Below are 18980 nucleotides of genomic sequence, written 5' to 3'. Positions count from 1 at the left end.
GGGGAGGGTTTCTTTTCAGTTCTCTGACCTCTGCTGCAGAATAATTATTGGGGTGCTTTCGTTGCATGTGGCGTAGCATTGTGTGATTCCCAAATGAATATTATTTTGCAGGGTTCCCCCTGGAAAGTTCAGCGCCACAGATGAGACAGGTCACCTTTGCAGCATTAACTTTTTTGAAACCCCTTGGGATTTTAAAAAACTCCCATATAAAGTGCTCCTTAGGTTTATATGGGGGATTGTCTTCATACAGGAACTGCCTTCTCTCCTCCTCCTTCTCCTCCTCCTCCTCTTCTTCTTCACCACCAATGTGGTGTTGTGGTGGTCCTTGTGGTGGTGGTGGTGCAGATGCTCCAGCTGCTGCTGCTACTGTAGCCATTTCTCTATCAATAGAAGCAGGTCTTCCTCACTCAAAGAATAAAGTGAGAATGAGGAAAAAAGGTGGGGGCTTTCATCATTTGGAAACCAAAACTGTTCTGAACCAATGAAAAGTGTTATTTTCAGGTCACATGAGCTGGGTTTTCATCATTTGGAAACCAAAACTGTTCTGAACCAATGAAAACTGTTATTTTCAAGTCACATGACCCGACGCGCTTACGCTACGCGCCCCGGTGCGCGTTCGTATGCGCGTGGATGCTTCCGGGTGCGCTTACACCGTGCGTATCACGCGGACGCAGCTACGTGATACGTCAGGGTGATGTTTTCGTTCGCGGCAATAGCGCTAATGGGATGCTCACCGGTACGCGCCCTGGGGCGCGCCGCAAGACTGCGCTTACCGGTGCGCTCACCGGGACGCGCACCGGGAACGCTCCAGGGCAAAAAAAAAAGAATATACATATAAAAAATAGTATTACATAAATATACAATATAGGATTCATTAAAAAAAATATTATATTTCATAGCTATAGAAATTTGCTATTAAAAAACCTATGAAATTCTCTGAAACAACCATGGGTTTCACATCAGTTATATTTAGGAATTAGCATTTTAAAAAACCTATGAAATTCACTGAAAAAAACATAGGTTTCACACCAGTTATAGTTAGGAATTAGCATTTAAAAAACCATTGAAATTCACTGTAAAAACCACAGTTTTCACACAAGTTATAGTTAGGAATTAGCATTTAAAAAACCTATTAAATTCACTGAAAAAAACATAGGTTTCACACCAGTTATAGTTAGCTGGAAATTTTACTGACATAAAACCATTGAAATTCCCACGTTATAGTTAGTTGGACTCACTATAACTTGCGCGCCTGCAATGCACTGCTGATGACGTCACATATTACATCACTAATTCCTAACTATAACTGGTGTGAAACCTGTGTTTTTTTCAGTGAATATATATATATATATGTGTGTGTGTGTGTGTGTGTGTGTATGTATATTTATATATATTTATATATACATTACAGTCAAGTTTTCATTATTTGTTAGTTGATATGTGGTTAGTTAACCCTTTGGAATTTACACTTTAGCATAGAAGACACACAAGAGGAGCTCAGCGAGTTTCAGGAAGTGAGTAGGGAATACGAAGCAGAGCTTGAGGCACAATTGCAGCATACTGAGAACAGAAATCGTGATCTTTTGACAGAAAATAACCGTCTTCACACGGAGCTTGAATCCATTAAGGTACAAAATCTCATCATAAAAATAGACTGTGCTTATCTACCACAGATTATGTAACTTTAGGTGCCTGTTAGAGAAGACTTTTCTCTGTATAGTTTATCTCTTGAATTACCGGAGTCTGGGTTCATGAGATGACATCCTTATAGTGTGTTCTCATTTATGAATCTGGTTTGTTAAGTTGTTCTTTTTAGGATTTACCAAAGTCAGTCAAAGTTACAGCTAGTATTGTGTCTTGGCATTTGTTAATGAACAATCACAGGGAGCCTGATTCCACCGAGGCATGTTGAAGTCTCATAATGTGTTTGTCTAAGGAATATGCTAGCCTACATAGTTTATCCTTCTTAATAATAGGGTTGTCCTCCTGCCAAGCAGCAGCTCTGGAAATTTACCACGAAACAAATCTTGAGAAAGCGGATTGATTTGTTGGCCATGTGGATGGCAGGAGGACTTCAGTTAAAAAAATGCTGGTGGTTGTAAAGGTAAAGGCAGTACAACTTGTACTTCTCAAAAGCAAATGGAAATTGATCATTTGGCACATAGTGCATGCATGATTCCTGGTTCTATCGACTTAATTTAGAGCTGTCTTGAAGATGCTTACCTGCACAGGCAGAAGGGAAGAGCTTTGAGGCGAACAGACTAGCGTGTGGTGGGTGGTGGATTCGCTTTTGTTTCACTCTGACGACATTATTCCGAAAGAATGTCCAATCATGTTCTTTGGCCTACGCCTAAAGTACTGAATAACAAAGGTGTTCTATTCTGCTGAAACCAGAGGAGTTTAAGAAGCTGAGCCTCTTGCGGTGCATTTGGTGAGAGCTTAACTGTCTTCAAAGAGTCTTGGGACCATGAGGAGCATTCGAAGTCAATCTGAAATTTATTGAACCTTGTTCTAGGAGAGTCTTGAACAATAGTTTGACAGATTTGAGCTCAGAGGTTAATAGGACTTGTTTATTAGAGGAGTGCCAGTAAACTCTCTGAGGGCTGGGGCTGGATATGTTTAAAAGTTTCTTTGTTGGGCGTTTCTTACTAGCAATTAATATTTAATTTCGTCTGTGCAGTCAGCATACTTAAGCGCCTGTGTGGACTCCAGTTTCATTCTAGTTAGGTCTCGCCTGTCGATGCGCATGCGCATCGAGCAAGCGAGAGTATTGGGACTTATCCACTCTTTATCCACACTGCAAGGAATCGTGGCGATTCCTTGCAGTGCCCGTGACTTTTAAGCTCAATGCGCATGCGCATTGAGCTTAAAAGCGCGTGCACGTCCGTCGTGTTTTACCCGCTCCGCCCCCTCCCCTTCCCGCCGTGTCGCATTTCTCCTCCCCCCTCCCCTCGCGCCGTGTCGCATTTCTCCTCCCCCCTCCCCTCTCTTCCCTCCGTCTTGTATTTTTTTGCAAATTGCAGGCACGCGTTTATTATTCTGTTGTGCTTGGTGTCATGTCGAAGTGCTTTAATGCGAAAAACGTTAACGTTTATATTTCATGGTTGATTTTTAGCTTCATGTAAATAAACACTTGCTTGTTTTACCCGCTCCGCCCCCTCCCCTTCCCGCCGTGTCGCATTTCTCCTCCCCCCTCCCCTCTCTTCCCTCCATCTTCTTTGTTTATTTTACCTGCTCCGCCCCCTCCCGCCGTGTCGCATTTCTCCTCCCCCCTCCCCTCTCTTCCCTCCTTTTTTTTCAGTGCGCAAAAAGAACCATTGTCGGCTTAAAGTGGACTCCAACCTGTCCATCGCATATCATTGACTTGCTTGGTCATTTACATTTGCTCCATTCTTATTGGTTCACTTGTAGGCTTTACTTCCTCTTGCATTTGTCCCCTCCCCTGGAGCATGGCTGCATTTACTTGCATCCGTCCACAAATCCCTTTTCATGCACCATTTTTGTTACGCAGTCAGAGTGAGCAAGTGTTTTGCAGTGGTCTCCCTCATGTACTGCTCTTCCCCCTCCGTCATGCTCTGTGTTGCTCTCCCGCATGTACTTCTCGTCCCCCTCCACCATGCTCGGTGTTGCTCTCCCGCATGTACTTCTCTTCCCCCTCTGCCATGCGACATGTTGCTCACCCATGTGCTTCTCCCTCACCGGCCTCAGTGATGCGCTGCTTGACCTGGGCTTTGCCTGCTCCCGTTCCTCACCTGCCTCAGTAATGCGCTGCCTGACATGTGCTTCACCCTTATCTGCCTCAGTAATGCGCTGCTGGAACTCCTGTGCCTCACCTCCTCCAGGTTGCTTTCTTGCCAGTAGTATTCCTTGCCTGCTTCATGTTTCGCTCGTCAGTTTGCTTTATTCCACCCCTCACTGCTCGGTCACCCGTTTGCTTTACAACACCCCCCCCCCCGCCCTACCTACTATGTTCCTTCCGTACCTGCAATTGTGTTGCTTCCACCAGCCCTGCTATGTTGCTTCTGTCCCAGTGGTCTCTCCTGCCAAACCAGTGTTACATTCCCTCACCCACTTAAAAAAATTCACACTTCAACCAATTCAATTCCAATCAGCTCCGCCCCCTCCCCTTCCCGCTGTGTCGCATTTCTCCTCCCCCCTCCCCTCTCTTCCCTCCGTCTTCAGTAGAAATCGTGGCTGTAGAATCAAATAAGCTTTATTGCAAAAAGACTTCCCGTGTCCAAACAATGTTACAATCACTTGAGGTATTGAGGCGGGGATTTGCAAACTGATGCTAACAGCCGAAGAGTCAGTCTTGAAGGATCTGACTGGTACAGGTATTCAGTCTGCACGGCACCCCACCCCCGCATTGTCCAAAGTTGCCAAGTTTTCAGTCTTAAGTGTGACATTTGCACGTTTTCAGTGTGCTCCTGTGTGATATTTCATTGCCTTATAGTCTGTGTCACTTTCTAATGGCGAGTAAAGCGGTTATGTCCGTGTAGAGAAACGTTGCACAGTAATGGTATAGAAATAGTCTTGAAACAATTGCAAACTCTTTAAACGCTTATGCTGTAACACAAATTACTTTCCTTTACGGACATGATCGCCATGAAACAATAGTGGTGTTATTTATAATAATATAGATGTATTTTATTGGTATATCTCCAGTTTGTTTAAACTGTGTGTTATTTTCATAAGCTACATCAGTTCTATTCAGTGATGAAAAATTATCATTCTCAGTATTCATCTGGACATGAAATGCAGCTGTGCAAACTTAAAATAACTCTGTGGGGGTGTGTCCTTGGAGGGGAAGGGGCTCATGCTAAGTATTGCCTGAGAGGCACTTATGCACACATCAAGCCTCTTTACATTCACCCCCAAAATCTTGCTAAACCCTACGATCGTCAGGTTTTTAGGTCTCGCCTCAACCCCTCACCCTCAACCCCTCACTCTCACTCATCCTCACTCACCCTCAACCCCTCACCCTCACTCATCCTCACTCACCCTCAACCCCTCACCCTCACTCACCCTCACCCTCAACTCCTCACCCTCACTCACTCACCCTCAACCCCTCACTCACCCTCACTCTCACTCACCCTCACTCAGCCTCAACTACTCCCCCTCACCCTCACTCACCCAAAACCCCTCACCCTCACTCACCCTCACCCTCACTCACCCTCAACACCTCACTCACACTCACCCACCCTCACCCTCACTCACCTTCAACACCTCACCCTCACCCTCAACCCCTCACTCACCCTCACTCACCCTCACTCACCCTCACTCACCCTCACTCACCCTCACCCTCACTCACCCTCACTCTCACTCACCCTCACTCAGCCTCAACTACTCCCCCTCACCCTCACTCACCCTCAACACCTCACCCTAACTCACCCTCACCCTCACTCACCCTCAACACCTCACTCGCCCTCACCCTCACTCACCCTCAACACCTCACCCTCAACGCCTCACCCTCACCCTCACTCACCCTCACTCACCCTCACCCTCACTCACCCTCACTCACCCTCACCCTCACTCACCCTCACTCACCCTCACCCTCACTCACCCTCACTCACCCTCACTCACCCTCACTCTCACTCACCCTCACTCACCCTCACTCACCCTCACTCTCACTCTCACTCACCCTCAACACCTCACCCTCACTCACCCTCACTCACCCTCAACACCTCACCCTCACTCACCCTCACGCTCACCCTCAACACCTCACCCTCACACAGTGCAATAGGTCTCAGACCATTTCAGTTAGAGCTTTTAGAAATGTTTATGGCTTTTTTTATTTGTAATTCTTTAGCATTGGCTACAGGAAACAAAAATGCTAAACATTTACCAAAAAAACCCATAAACAATTCTAAAAGCACTAACTCTAATGGTGCGAGACCTATTGCATTTCCAATGCTTGTTTTTGTTTTCTGCTTACACAAATGCTTTTCTTTATGTTACTTTAGATTTATAATATATTGAGAGCATGTTACTCTATTTTCTTGTAGACTGCATATGGTAATGTTTTGTACAACCGTGACTAAAAGGGCAGGGAAACCTGTACGGAAAGAAAAATAGCTAATTGTGAATAATAGAATAGAGAAGCTATTGATTACTGACACTATTAACTGTTTGTTGCAGCCAGTTGAAAGGCGGCACTTAGCCGTGCTGGGCTCTTTATTGTAACCAGTTGGCTCAGTCGCCTGGCCGAGTTCACTACGCTCGTGTGATGTTCTAGGTCAGTGCTGCAAAGGTCGGCCAGCAGTCAGTACATTCATTTCCCACCTCAATAACTGCTCGTGTTAGCTGCCCTCCTTGCAGTGTATTTTGTGCTTTAATGAGGAGTGCTGCATTTGGAGGTTATTTGTTAAGATCTACCCCAGTATGTACTATTTGTTACCAGAAATAACCCCTTCCCTCTCAGGCACTCGGGCTGGTTGCTCCTGTACGGTTAATCAATGTAGCCATGTTTGAAGCTCACAGGCAACGTCACATTATCCAAACAACTCTTCATAGGACATTCAGACTGTTTCTGATCACCTCACATGTTGGCAGATACAGGAAACGGTGATACCAGGGAATCTGACTAATCCACCTCGGATCACAATTTATGGTCTATTGGCAAGCTGGGTCCAGTCAGAAGCCAGGCATCGAGTTCCCCTGCTTTAAACGTGCTTGTTATTTTTATTCGGAAGGAACACCAATAACCTGAAAATAACTCTCCGCCATAAAATCAATACCTTTATTTCAAGAATAATGGCACAAAATAAGAAAAGGGGATGATTCTTTCAATAATCAGACACCCCTTACAAATTTGTCCAAGTTTAATCTACCAAAACAGTGATAAAATCTTATATGTACACATTTATTAGCTATGTTAGTAAATAAAAATAAAGCCAATTGGTTTCCGGTCTTCCTTGGAAAATGTTACATTCATTTTAATAAGTGAATATCTGTTGAACTTTATCTGGTTGCTGTCTAATTTTGAATAACGTTAAAACATTTATTAGGTCATAAACGGCATTGTCCTGGTTTTGGGGCAGATGTATCAAGGGATTTTTTAGTCGCAAACGCTGCGATTCGCAAAAAAGCAGCGTTTGCGACAAAAAATTCTCAAAATGGTATGTATGATGCAAAATTGAGGAATCGCAAATTTTGCGATTCCTTAAATGCTATGTAAGAAACATTTAATATTTGTGATTTCATCTTAAGAAATCGCAATTTACCACCCACTTGTAGTGGGTGGTAATTTGCGAATTTTTTTACAAATGCACTTCTTGGCATTTGTAAAGGTGCCATGTGGCGCTCATACATGCCCTTAGGGCATGTATGTGCGCCATATGCGCACACATTTAAATTTCAGGGGTGCAGCAGGGTGTCCTTAAGACACCCTTGCACCCTTGAAATTATTCTCAATTTGCGATTAGCAAATTGCGAATTGCGAATCGCAAATTGAGAATAACTTCCCATTCCTTCCTATGAGCCTCCTGGCCCATAGAAATGAATGGTAAATTATTCCTTAATTGCGATTAGCAATTTGCTAATCTCAATTAAGGAATTTTAAGAAATCACAAAAAAATAGCGAATTTTTACAGACATACCATTTTGCAATTCTCAAATAGCAATTCTCAAAAAATCGCTATTTGAGAATCGCAAATAGGTATATTGATACATCTGCCCCTTTGTTTTTTGTGTAGTAACATAAAACAATGTTGCTTGGGTTTGCCTCTTTGCTTATGCATCCGGTAGAGTAACCGTGATCCTGATTGTGTAAGCGTTGCAACTTTCCCTGTATCTCATAATCTTCTTGTTGTAATATGCCTAGGTAGCCTTGTTCAGGCTGAGGCTGTACACTCACTTATGACATCTTAATATTCTACTATTGTGTCACTTTTAGAAAGTGGGGGATTTGTATGTTGGCAGTCAGTTGTAAGCTGTGCCTAGCAGGACTGCGGTGTGGGGTCTCTTTCCACCTTTAAATAAATAAATCTACTTCATAGGACTTGAGAGTGAATCTTTTATTACAACAATTGTGGCGATGCTACGGCTGGGCACCGGCGGTTACAGTGGAGGATTGAGATCCTTACCAAGGAACCGACTGAGTTGATTACTGCAGTCAGGTGTTAAGAAGACCACGTCTTTGATTGAAGGCTGTGCTGGATATCTGGGACCCTAACTGTGCATTTGTGTGAGGCTCTGGTAGAGCGTTAATACAAAAGAGAAGGGAGTTAGAGGGAGGAAAAAGGCTCAGGCTCACCCTCCAAGTACTACATTCAACATAAGGTCTCTGTTACCAGATACCTGAGAGCCTAGCCGGTCACTATAATTCCATTCGCAACGCTCAATGGGGTTGGTCTAGAAGGTATAGTAGATAGAAAAAGAGAAAATTGCTCTTTTTCTTGGTGTCCCCTCACTCACCAGGGTTGCCCCATGGTGACATGCTTCATCATTGGGGCCATCCCAGTCCTCTACGGGCTGGGGCGTGCTGCGACTTGCGAATTACGTAGGAGCACTTATAATTGACTATGTGTGGTGCGGGTGTGATAGTGGAGTGGACTAAGTGATATGCTTAAAAATACCTGCCCAGTAAGCTTTCAATAAACTTTATTCCTGCTTCTAGGTGGTAACATTAAAAATGGGGTGGAAAAATAGGGTCCCTAAACGTAATGTGTTAAGGTGTACCTATCAACTCCTGTCAACATGTTTCGTGCATACCCCAAGCACTTCTTCGGGACTACACAGGGTCCAGCCCTGTGTTTGCCACTCCTTAGCTCTGCTGTGAGTTACTTTAAGTAAATAATGCTGCAATCGATAATTAGTGCATGCATAAGTACCTACGTATTCATTTGAATCACGAGGTTCCTGTAAAACAAAAGTCAACTTGAAAAGTCAAGGGGTGTTACCCCCAACATAAACACACATAACACATATTTCGGATTGCACGTGGAAAACGTGATTACATTTCCCGTGGTCCTCAACAGGACGTTTTTATATGCAAAAACGTGATTGTTTTCATGCACAAAAAGTGGTAGTTCTCATGCATCAAAACGTGATGGACACATTACTGTGACACAATCAAACATTCATCTTGCTCACACACTCATACATATTTACATACATGTAGTGGGACCTAACTGTGCCCCATGGACTCGGAGGGGTTCAGTATCCCAGCAATCTAAGAGAGGAAGGCAAATCGTAAATTACATCTACTGATCTTGTTTCTTCCGACCTGTAAGGCTGTGCGATGGTTAATCAACCCGCACAGCGGTAACTAGAGGCTCTTTATTTGCCAGACTTCATTAGCACACACTTACTTGCTCACAGGGTACCTCCCTCATGTAAACACCTACTAGCGTCTCTCTGGTCCGAATGTTGTTTGACCGGGGGCGCCGGATTTGTTTTAAAGACCTGCGATCGCCCGGTTGCTTCCGCATTGCACGCAGCGCCCTGTAGAGAGCTGGTGCGTGTCGGTTGTTTGGAGCGTTCGAAACCGGCGGCCATCTTAGGTGTATGAAGTGCCTTTTCCTCATTTGAAAATCAGATATTTTCGGATTGGGTTGGCCAATTTTATAGAAAATTAATTTAAGGTATACTCCTAAAGGGCATTAATATTATCAGGTAATTTGCCGCAGTTTTTGAAAAAGCATGAATAGGTATAAAAATGCAGGTGATTTTCAGATATTGGAAATCACAACGGCCCAAAATACCCCCAACAGTTAGACCGTGCAGCCCTAAGGTCAGTTTACTTAAGCCCTGTCAAGCGCGGTGCGCCATCGGCACCATTGGGCCTCCTCGGAAAGTGAGCGTGCAGTGTGGGAGCACCAAGTGCAGAGTCGTCTTGAGATACCTGTGGAGCTGTGACAGCAAAATCTTGGAAGCGCAAGTGTAGCTAAGATCTGCATTAGCTCACCTAGTGTCCAGAGAGAGTGAGGGCGGCATCGAAGTGTTTTTTAAGTTAAAAATACTCCTCATTCAAAGTTTTTGTGTTAAACAATGGATGTGACCACCGCAATTGCCACACCACCTCCTTTCCTGGTGTTGCCTGGTGAACCTCCAATTGAATGGGAAGATTGGGTGGATTGCACTGAAAATTATATTTTGGCTTTGGATGGTGCTAGAGTTCCTGCTGTTAGGAAAAAAAGCTCTATTGTTGGGATTACTGGGAAAGGATGGGCAGCACATGTTTAAGTACTTACCTCCTGTTCGTGATGCTCAAGGTGAGGTTATTGGTGATGTATACAAGAAGGTTGCAAAGCAAGTAAATGTGGTAAATTGAAGCCACAAGTTCTACACGCAGCCTCAACAGTCTTACGAGAGCACTGATGAGAGTTGTCTGCTAAGTACTAATTTGGACAGATGATGGAAGAGATGATTAGGGAACAATAGATTGTCCAATGCATCAGTAAAAAAAATTAGGAGAGATTGTGGGCAGCCAGTTATCCTACTTTGAAAAAAGCAATAGCAATTGCAAAGGTCCTGGAGGAATCCGAAAAATGCATCCGGGCAATGAGAAATTCTAATTCTGATAACAACATTTCTGAACTTGCAGCTCTGGTGGATGATTGTAATCAAGTTAATGCAGTAAGGGGAAATCTCAGCTAGCTAGTAGGAGCAACAGCATGAATGGTGGTTGGAAAAACTCCTCACCTGGGAATGTGTTGTAAGGAAAGTCATCTCAAGTCTGTTTTAGATGTGGCAACAATTATCACTTGGCGGACTCAAAACAATGTTTTTGCAGTGGGAAAGCATTGTCGCAAATGTGGGAAAAAAGGACACATAGCTTGTGTGCGCAAAGTGCCTGAGAAAAAGGTTGCTATAATGAAGAATGAGCAACCGGACTACAGAGTGCTCATGGTACAGGATGAAAATGTGTTGGGAAGGTCTAACCAGGAGAGGAGGCTGGCTCGATCAAAAGCCAGTTTGGAAATTAATGGCACATGGTATCTTTAATGGTGGATGCTGTTTCTCTCTACACCATAGTCCCTAAGGAATTATTTGATGCTACTTACCCTGGGGGAGCGTTAGTCACGTCGTCCTCAAAGTGTATCAGCGGGCAGACATTGGAGTCTTAGGAGTCATGAAGGCAAATATTAAATTTCGGCAGACCACTGGGAAAATGTATGTGGCCCCTGAGGGTCCCCCCATTTTATGTTGGCTATACCAGTGCGACCTTGGCATCACAGTTAACCCCAGGAAGGTTAATCAAGTCATGGTGGTGGATGCGTATGACTTGGATGACTTGTTGTCCCATCATGGAGAAGTTTTTGAGAATAGGTTGGGGGAGTTCAAGAACTATCTGCACAAGATCAAAGTGAAGTGTAATGCTGTTTCCATCAAACATCCAGCTAGGCGGATACCAATGGTTGCGAAGGCGGAAACAAGGAAGATTATTCAGCAGCTATTGGAGGATGGAGTAATAGAGATGGTAGAGGCAACTGAATGTTTCTCTCCACTGGTTATTACAAAAAAATCGGATGTGTCTCTTAGATTTTGTGTGGACCTCCGCAGCCTTAACCAAAATGTAGTCATGGATACTTTTCCGTTGCCCAATATTAATAAACTCATTTTAACGTTGTCTGGGGGGAGTTTTTTTCAAAAATAGATTTGAGGAGTGCATATCATCAGGTCAAACTCCAATCAGACTCAAAACACCTCACATCATTCATTACTTCGGAGGGCACCTTCCAATTCTGTAGACTTTCTTTTGGTCCATGCTCAGCCGCAAGTGTGTTCCAGAGGTTGATGATGGGGATTTTGTCTGGTCTGAGTAAGGTCATTATTTTTCAGGACGATATCCTGGTATTTGCAAAGGATGAGGTGGAACATAACTATGTTGAATGAAGTGTTAACTCGCATTAGAGAAGCAGGCTTCACCATACGCAGAGAGAAGGGTGTTTTCTTTGTGCAGGAAGTGGAGTATTTGGGCTACATGATTGCTAGGAATGGAGTGAAGCCCAAGGTGAAATTGGTGAGTATGATTGTCAATGCAGAAGTTCCACATGCCAGAGATGCCCTCCGATCTTTCATGGGATTAGTGGAGTATTACTCCAAGTTTGTGAAAGATTTTGCCCTTAAACCCGAACCCCTTAGAAAGTTACTGAGGAAGGGTAGGAAGTTTGTTTGGGGGGGGGACCCACAACAAAGGGTTTTCCTGGCTGTAAAAAAACAATACCGCTCATGCTGGTGTCCTTGCACCGTTTGAAGTACTTTGAAGACCATTGTCTTGGTGGATGTGTTGTGGTACAACCTTCCAAATCCTCAGGATTGGTTTGTGGCTTAAGTGGGCCCACCCCTTGATAGCCTCAATTCTGAATGCTATAATAGCACAGAAGGTTAAGATGATCAAGTGTGGGAAGGAAAGGATGGGAACGGAGGGGAGGAAGACCTAAAAGGGAAATCACAGGCCATCAGCTAATTACAAACAGATTCTGTATGCCTCATTTGTGTGTGTGTCCTGTCTGTTACCTGTTAAGAAAATAAGGAGTGTTCTGCATCTCTATTATATGCCAAGGAATGGATTGTTCCTTTTCTGATTTATTGGTTCTGTAATAAATACTCTGAAATAAAGATTCAAGGATTACCATATGAAGGTTATTATTATATACCTTTCGTAATCTAGGTTTACACTTAAGCAATTACCCACCAGAACACGAATAGACCAAACTTCACAGACGGAGAGTCCCAACCAGACCTCTGAGCACCCCTGCTAATAAATGTAAAGGAATATGCAATGAGTGAAACAAAGAATCACTTGTTGCAATTTGTCTGCCCAGAAAGGGCTTTTTCCTCACAGTACTGGCATAATCGAAAAAAACTAAAGTAAATGCAAATACAGTTTTTATCACTCCCAGTGATCGTTATTGAAGTCTTGTCAAATAGGTCCAACAAGAACCCAGGATTCAAAGGTATGTTTTATACGGTAGGTAAATGAGGTTACGAGAATCCTTGTCAATCTCCTCTCATCCTAAATGCAACAAAGAAAAGCGAGGAATAAAACTCCCTGTTAGCGTAGATAATCAGCTCTACGCCAAGTCCAAGACCAGATATCTTACAAAAGGGTAGAAATCAAAGAAAGGAAAAAACGTTCCAGCACTAAATGTAATCCTGAATAGAGACTGCTCACCGCCTCTGAACAATACCTTCTTACAGCGGCAACCAGCACTCTTACTGCACCCACACAGGAACGCTGGATCCAACTGGAGAGCAAGTTGCACTTCATCCGGAAGTGTAACAGAAATAATCTGCACCGACGAGAACTCGGAAGCGTCTTCTGTGCGCTTCCAGTTCACAACGCGCTGATGTAGTAATCCGTAATCAGGCGTTGCGACGCAGCAGTATTCTATGCTTCTGACTTCGGAACGCCATGGAGTTCCAACTACCTGAAAGCTTCTTCCCTTCCCACAAGTACGTGGCCACGGTTAAACACAGCTCTGATCCGCACATGGCAGCGTTACTCAGGCTACCACAAGGCTCCTTTCGTAGTGTTGAGACAGGATGCCAGTGCGGTCATAGTTGGGGCAGTTTTGTCCCAGGTGCATGGCAAGGAAGAGAAAACTGTAGCGTTCATTAACTGACATGGAACTGTTGTAATGTATCTAGGGCTCTAGTGTAATTTTCCCGATTCATGCCCTTATATAGGTATAACTTATCATATCCTTATATAGGCATAAGAATCATAACCATATTTAGGCACAGCCAATGCAGTCCAAATACGGCGTGGCTACTTCCACTAAGCTCCTAGAGTACAACGAGTTCTTGAAGACAACCAGCCTTCAGCAGTACGGGACTTCCCCCTGCTTCAGTATTGATTTGTCCCAGAACTCCTGGAGCGTGTAAAGAACTTCGAGTTCTTAGTGACGTTATTATGTCCACCCTTACGTCAAACTCGGCACCTTCCAGGTGTAAATATACCCACATCTGCCCTAGCAAAGACACGGTGGTTTGGAGCAGATCAACTAACTACTTGCCCGACGCCCTGCTGTAGCGAGTGCTGAAGGAAGCCGACCCTCCAGCTGGCGCACTGAGAGAGACGCTGTCTTTTCTCCTGCCGAGAAATCCAGCTCCAGTGTTTCCCTGCTACCCTTGCGGGTTACTGTGAGATTGAGTCCTGAGAGAGAGATACAAGACCTCCTTCATTCTATAACCAAGATTCGGAGCTGATTAGACCCTTAGAGAATTCCTGGATAGATTCTTGGCAGAAACTATTTAACTCAAGCTACACCTCATTTACTTCTTCCCTTGTACTAGACTTTGGTTAGGTACTTCGGGGTAGGCGTATTTTAGATGCACCAATTGAGTACTTTTAGTCATTATTTATCATTGTATGTATTTTATCTATTTTAAGTATCTTATGGCTTAGAAACCATACAAATGCTTTTACAGTATTATTTCATAATACTCCTTTTACTGTACTCACTTTACTTCATAGCAAGTATTACGATTGTTGCAATTAACTTCTCTTGCATGAGAAAGAAGACTTCTCAATAAATAACCTTTTTATTGAAAACGCCTGTCTCTCTATTTCTCTGCACTTCTGGTGAAACTAAGCATGCACAATTGATTCAGTGAAATAGCCATCTATTGTTTCCGCAACTCTGAAGATATATTTCTTATTCTTGGGGAACAAAGTTGTCATGTTATATGGTTGTCAGAAACTAATCCCTTCTTGTTTATTCGAGAACGTTTCTAGTGACCTCTGAGCTAGCTGGCATTCACAATTAAGTCTAACATATTCAATAGAGATCTAGTCGACCTAAGTCCTACGTCTAAACTATCGTTTATATTATTCCAATGCGCAGAGCCTATTGAGAATATAGGAACTACACTACAGAACGTAACTACTCAGTCATCGAGTGTGAGGCTTTGGCTGCTGCATGGGCAACTGCTTCCTTAAGGGTGTTCTTGTGGGGAGGGGTGTTCATCCTCTGGGGAGGGGTGTTCATCCTCTGGACAGACCACAAGCCCATACTAAAAGTGTTAGGGCCTGGTTGGGCCAGTAACTGCTCTAGACGGTTGAAAAGGTAATTTGTTAGGTTGCAAGATTATGATTGTCGGTTGAGTATGCCCCGGGATATAAGAAAAGGGTGGCTGATTGCCTTTCAAGGCTGCCTAATGGAACTGCTGAGTTGATTGAGATAGTTACCTAGGAGGTTGTAGCAAGTTTGGAAGCTGTCACTGAAGGTTTGAGAGCTTCCATTTCCAAAGATGAATGGATGAAAGCCATGGAGCAGGATTTAACACTTCAGTGTGTGATGATGTTAATGAAGGGGACGGTCAGGGTGGAAAGTGCACTACCTCATGCGGCCAAACCATTTTTTAAGGTAGTGGATGAGTTTTCTGTACTCAGTGATTATCTTTTGATGAGGAATAAAAAGTTTGTGCCTCAGACTTCCCTTAGGTCACGCTTGATCAGCATGGTTCACGGGGGTCATTTGGGATAGATGTTGACCACCAAGAGGGTCAGAAAAAGATTTTGGTGGCCGCTCATGGACGGTGATATTAAGGAATGGATACTGAGTTGCGATGTTTGTAAGGATTCTGAAAAATGTTTGAGAGTGGGTGTGGAGGAATTGAATGAGGTGCAGCATGTGTCCGAAGCTAAGGAAGTATGAGAGGAAGGATGTTTGGACTTCATTGGGCCGTTCTCCTTTCTTTCTGAACAGGATAGGTTTGCAGCTGTTCTGGTGAACGTCAAGTCCAAGTGGGTGGAGTCTGCATTCATGAGGAATATTACCACCACTTCTACTGTTGAGTTTCTTAGTGATGTGTTTAGGGGGGAGGGAATACCTTCTGTAATACTCACGGATCATGGCACACAGTTGAGGTCAGAGGAGATCAAATTTTTTTTGGACAATGTGGGTGTAAGACATGCTTATTTGTCACTGTACAATCCCCAGGGAAATGGACTCATGGAGAGAGTCAAAAGGCGGGTCAAAGGGACGATGCAATTGACGTTGCAGTGCTGGTTTGCCTGTCATGGGGCGGTGAAGGACATGCTCTGGGCATATTGCACTGTGGTCAATACCAGTTCAGGGAAACGCCCTTTTGAAATGATGCATGGCAGGTGCCCTGGGACCAAGTAGGTACCGTCATGGATGTGTGATAGGTTGAGAAGAGGTCAGGTGTATTTGAATAAGACTGTAGAAAAACGCTTTATTGCAGCTGGAGATTGGGTCAAGGTCAAGCTGGGTTGTGGTGTAAAGGATTTAACCAAATTCCGTGGCCCATGTAAAGTTCAAGTGGTGGGTGGTAATTGGGTCAAACTGGAAAACGGCCAAACCTGGAACCTCCGGAACCTCTGGAGGGTGGCTTTGTACCAGAGACAAGGAGAGGTATTGATGAGGTCCGTTGGTGACGGAGATGCATTAGACTCGTGTTCTCCTTTGTTGTTCATGAAAGATGGCAAATACACAAGTGATTTGGGAGGTGGTAAGTCTCAAGATACTCCCAATATATCGGGAGGAGATGGGGCAATGGTTCCTCTAGAGAGTGTGACAGTCATACCTCAAGAACAAGTGGTTCCCCAGGGCAGTGGTGCCATGGTCATTCCCTAGGTCAGGAGAGAGATGAGAGTGAGAAAGTCTCCTGGGGGATTATGTTTGTGATTGAATTGCTTCCCACCCTTTTGGTATAGGTTTTCTTGTGGTGTGTGAGGGTTTGTGTTATGTAGTCCAACCTTTCCACTACACCTTTTGTGGGTCTCTGATCTGTTTGTGTTGTTTTGTCCTTTGTCTTTCGGTATATCTGTTGGGGCTTGGGTTTCTGTTGTTACAGGTTTTTTTCTTTCCCAAGATACAGAGATGTGTTGTAATATGCTTGGGGAGTCTTGTCCAGGCTGAGGCTGCACACTCACCTATGACATCTTCTCATTCTACTATTGTGTCACCTTTATCATGGGTGGGGATTTGTACATTGGCAGTCAATTGCGAGCTGTGCCTGGCAGGACTGCGCTGTGGTGTTAATTAAATGAACCTACTTCATTGGACATGAGAGTGAATCTTTTATTACAACACTTCTGTAACCAGCTCTCTGTCATGAATTATGTCACCATACTCCATCACTGCAGTGGACATGAGGATGAGGGCAACTAACCTGCAGAGGCAGTTAAAGTTGAGGAAGGTTATTGTGCAGGCACATAAATCACTCAGTTTGCATGTGAACACCGTGAAACAAGTCACGGACTGCAATATTGAGATTCTGCGTCACAAAGATGTACACCTCTGCAGATAGTATATATTTACCAATCTTGATGTTATTGGTAGGTTGGAACAATACTTCTGTCTGTTACCTGTGTGGGAATTCACGGTACATTAACCTGTATTGTATTGCTGTATCAGCAGTGCTCCGCATTAGGCCTGTTGCACTGGGCAAAGTTACATTTGTTTTCCACGCTGGCTTTAATTTACTTGCAACCATGACTGCATCAAGTGGCGCTGTTGCTGTATCACAGGATGTATGTATGTCAGTGGTTTAGGACGAAAGAGTAGTAGACCAATAAGATTTCATGCAGCATCTTTTGGTAATGAAAACAGCATGGCTATCTAATTGCAGAGTTTGCCGTCTGCTTCTATGCCTTGTGCATGTAATGTAATTGAGAAAAAGTGTGTGCATTCTATGCCTGTGTGTATGTTTTAATGTATGTGTGCATATATAATTCCATATATTAAAAAAATAGAATTTGTCTGTATATATTGAAATCCGCTAGATAACACACACATGAAAGTACAATGCGTGCATTCAAGCTTTCCTGATGCCAACGTAGTTTATAGGTAACAACTTACGATGCGTTTCGGCCAGAACACCTGGCCTTGTTCATAACAAAAATACATATATTTTTATTTTGTTTATGTTTTTGACTGGACGTGTATATGATGGTCCTTGCGGAAGAACTTGTTTGAAAGCTAATCACTTTGGAAAGAAATAATGTACCACATAGAAATTTGCCATAGCTAAAGGGTCATGTGGATTCAAACATCTTCCTTAAGCCTGAAGATTGGGAGGGAAAACAAACCTGGTTTTGGAAGACTTTAATTTGAGTAAAAAGGTCAGAAGCAAGATTGTATAAATATGTGCCTGCTCTGAAATCAGTTGCGGTTTTGTATGATTTTGAATATCCTATGTTCTTGCTATGTATTGCATGCATTGTGAGACCAAATCGGTAATACAAGGTATGCACACTAAACGTCAGGATAGGTTGAAAGGGCTCATAGATTGCAAAGTACTGGACATTGCTCACTGCATCAGACTGTCACAAGTGTGTCAAGGTATTGAAGTTAAAGCATGAAGTGAAGGTTTACACACTGGAGAGCCCAGAAAAAGATTAAATACATCTGATAGAGCGCACACAGCACTCTAAACTGTATGGGTGCATTATACTCATGCTTTAAACACATTTATCTATATTTGTATTGTGTGCAGTGTATTATATTTATCAAATGCATTTATTCAACATCTTAAACATAGAATTATAATGTGTATCTTTAAGTAGGATTTATATGTATTAGAGACACTATAATTTCTGTATTCATAACATGCAGAATGATATTATATTCATATCAATGTAACTGTGTGTTGTTTAAGTTGCCATCACAGTAGGCCCAGAGCTGCAGTTTGTTGATAGTTTCTAAACCCTCGGTAGCAAAAAGAAATAATTCAATGAAAGGTTTTTGTGAACAAGAACAGTATGCTCTCATCCCATTGCAGGTACAAGAATTCAACATCGTTATTGTTAGTTTAAGGAGATAACTGGAATGTTTTTGAAGAGTCTGAGAAGCGAGAAAAAAGGATATCTTCTGTACCTGGCATATCTGCACTCCAAGGTCACTCGAAGAAAAGAAGAATTAATTAAAGAAACAATGTAAATTCACCACAATCTTTGAAAGTAAAATGATTCGTCATGTGATACATTTAGGAGGGGGCTGAGTTTGTCCTTTTTGTATTATGCGCAGGGATAGAGAAATCAAACTTCTTAATTTTCGGAGGAG

At 43.3% G+C, this 18980-nt stretch overlaps 1 protein-coding gene across 2 annotated transcripts in view; it reads left to right on the top strand.

Moving 5' to 3' along the window:
• LOC147688575 (nuclear distribution protein nudE homolog 1-like) overlaps positions 1-18980 on the top strand; it is an 87197-nt gene that overhangs the window by 21463 nt on the left and 46754 nt on the right. For both annotated transcript variants that reach the window (XM_086939939.1, XM_086939940.1), the window contains exon 2: positions 1475-1628. In XM_086939939.1, coding sequence (XP_086796065.1) covers positions 1475-1628 — 154 coding nt within the window. The remainder of the gene's footprint in view (positions 1-1474; positions 1629-18980) is intronic.

This window comes from Lissotriton vulgaris, chromosome 10, assembly GCF_964263255.1.
Source record: "Lissotriton vulgaris chromosome 10, aLisVul1.2, whole genome shotgun sequence".
Taxonomy (NCBI): domain Eukaryota; kingdom Metazoa; phylum Chordata; class Amphibia; order Caudata; family Salamandridae; genus Lissotriton; species Lissotriton vulgaris.
The sequence above is the reverse complement of the archived record's forward strand: the minus strand, read 5'-3'. Positions and strand labels throughout refer to the sequence as shown.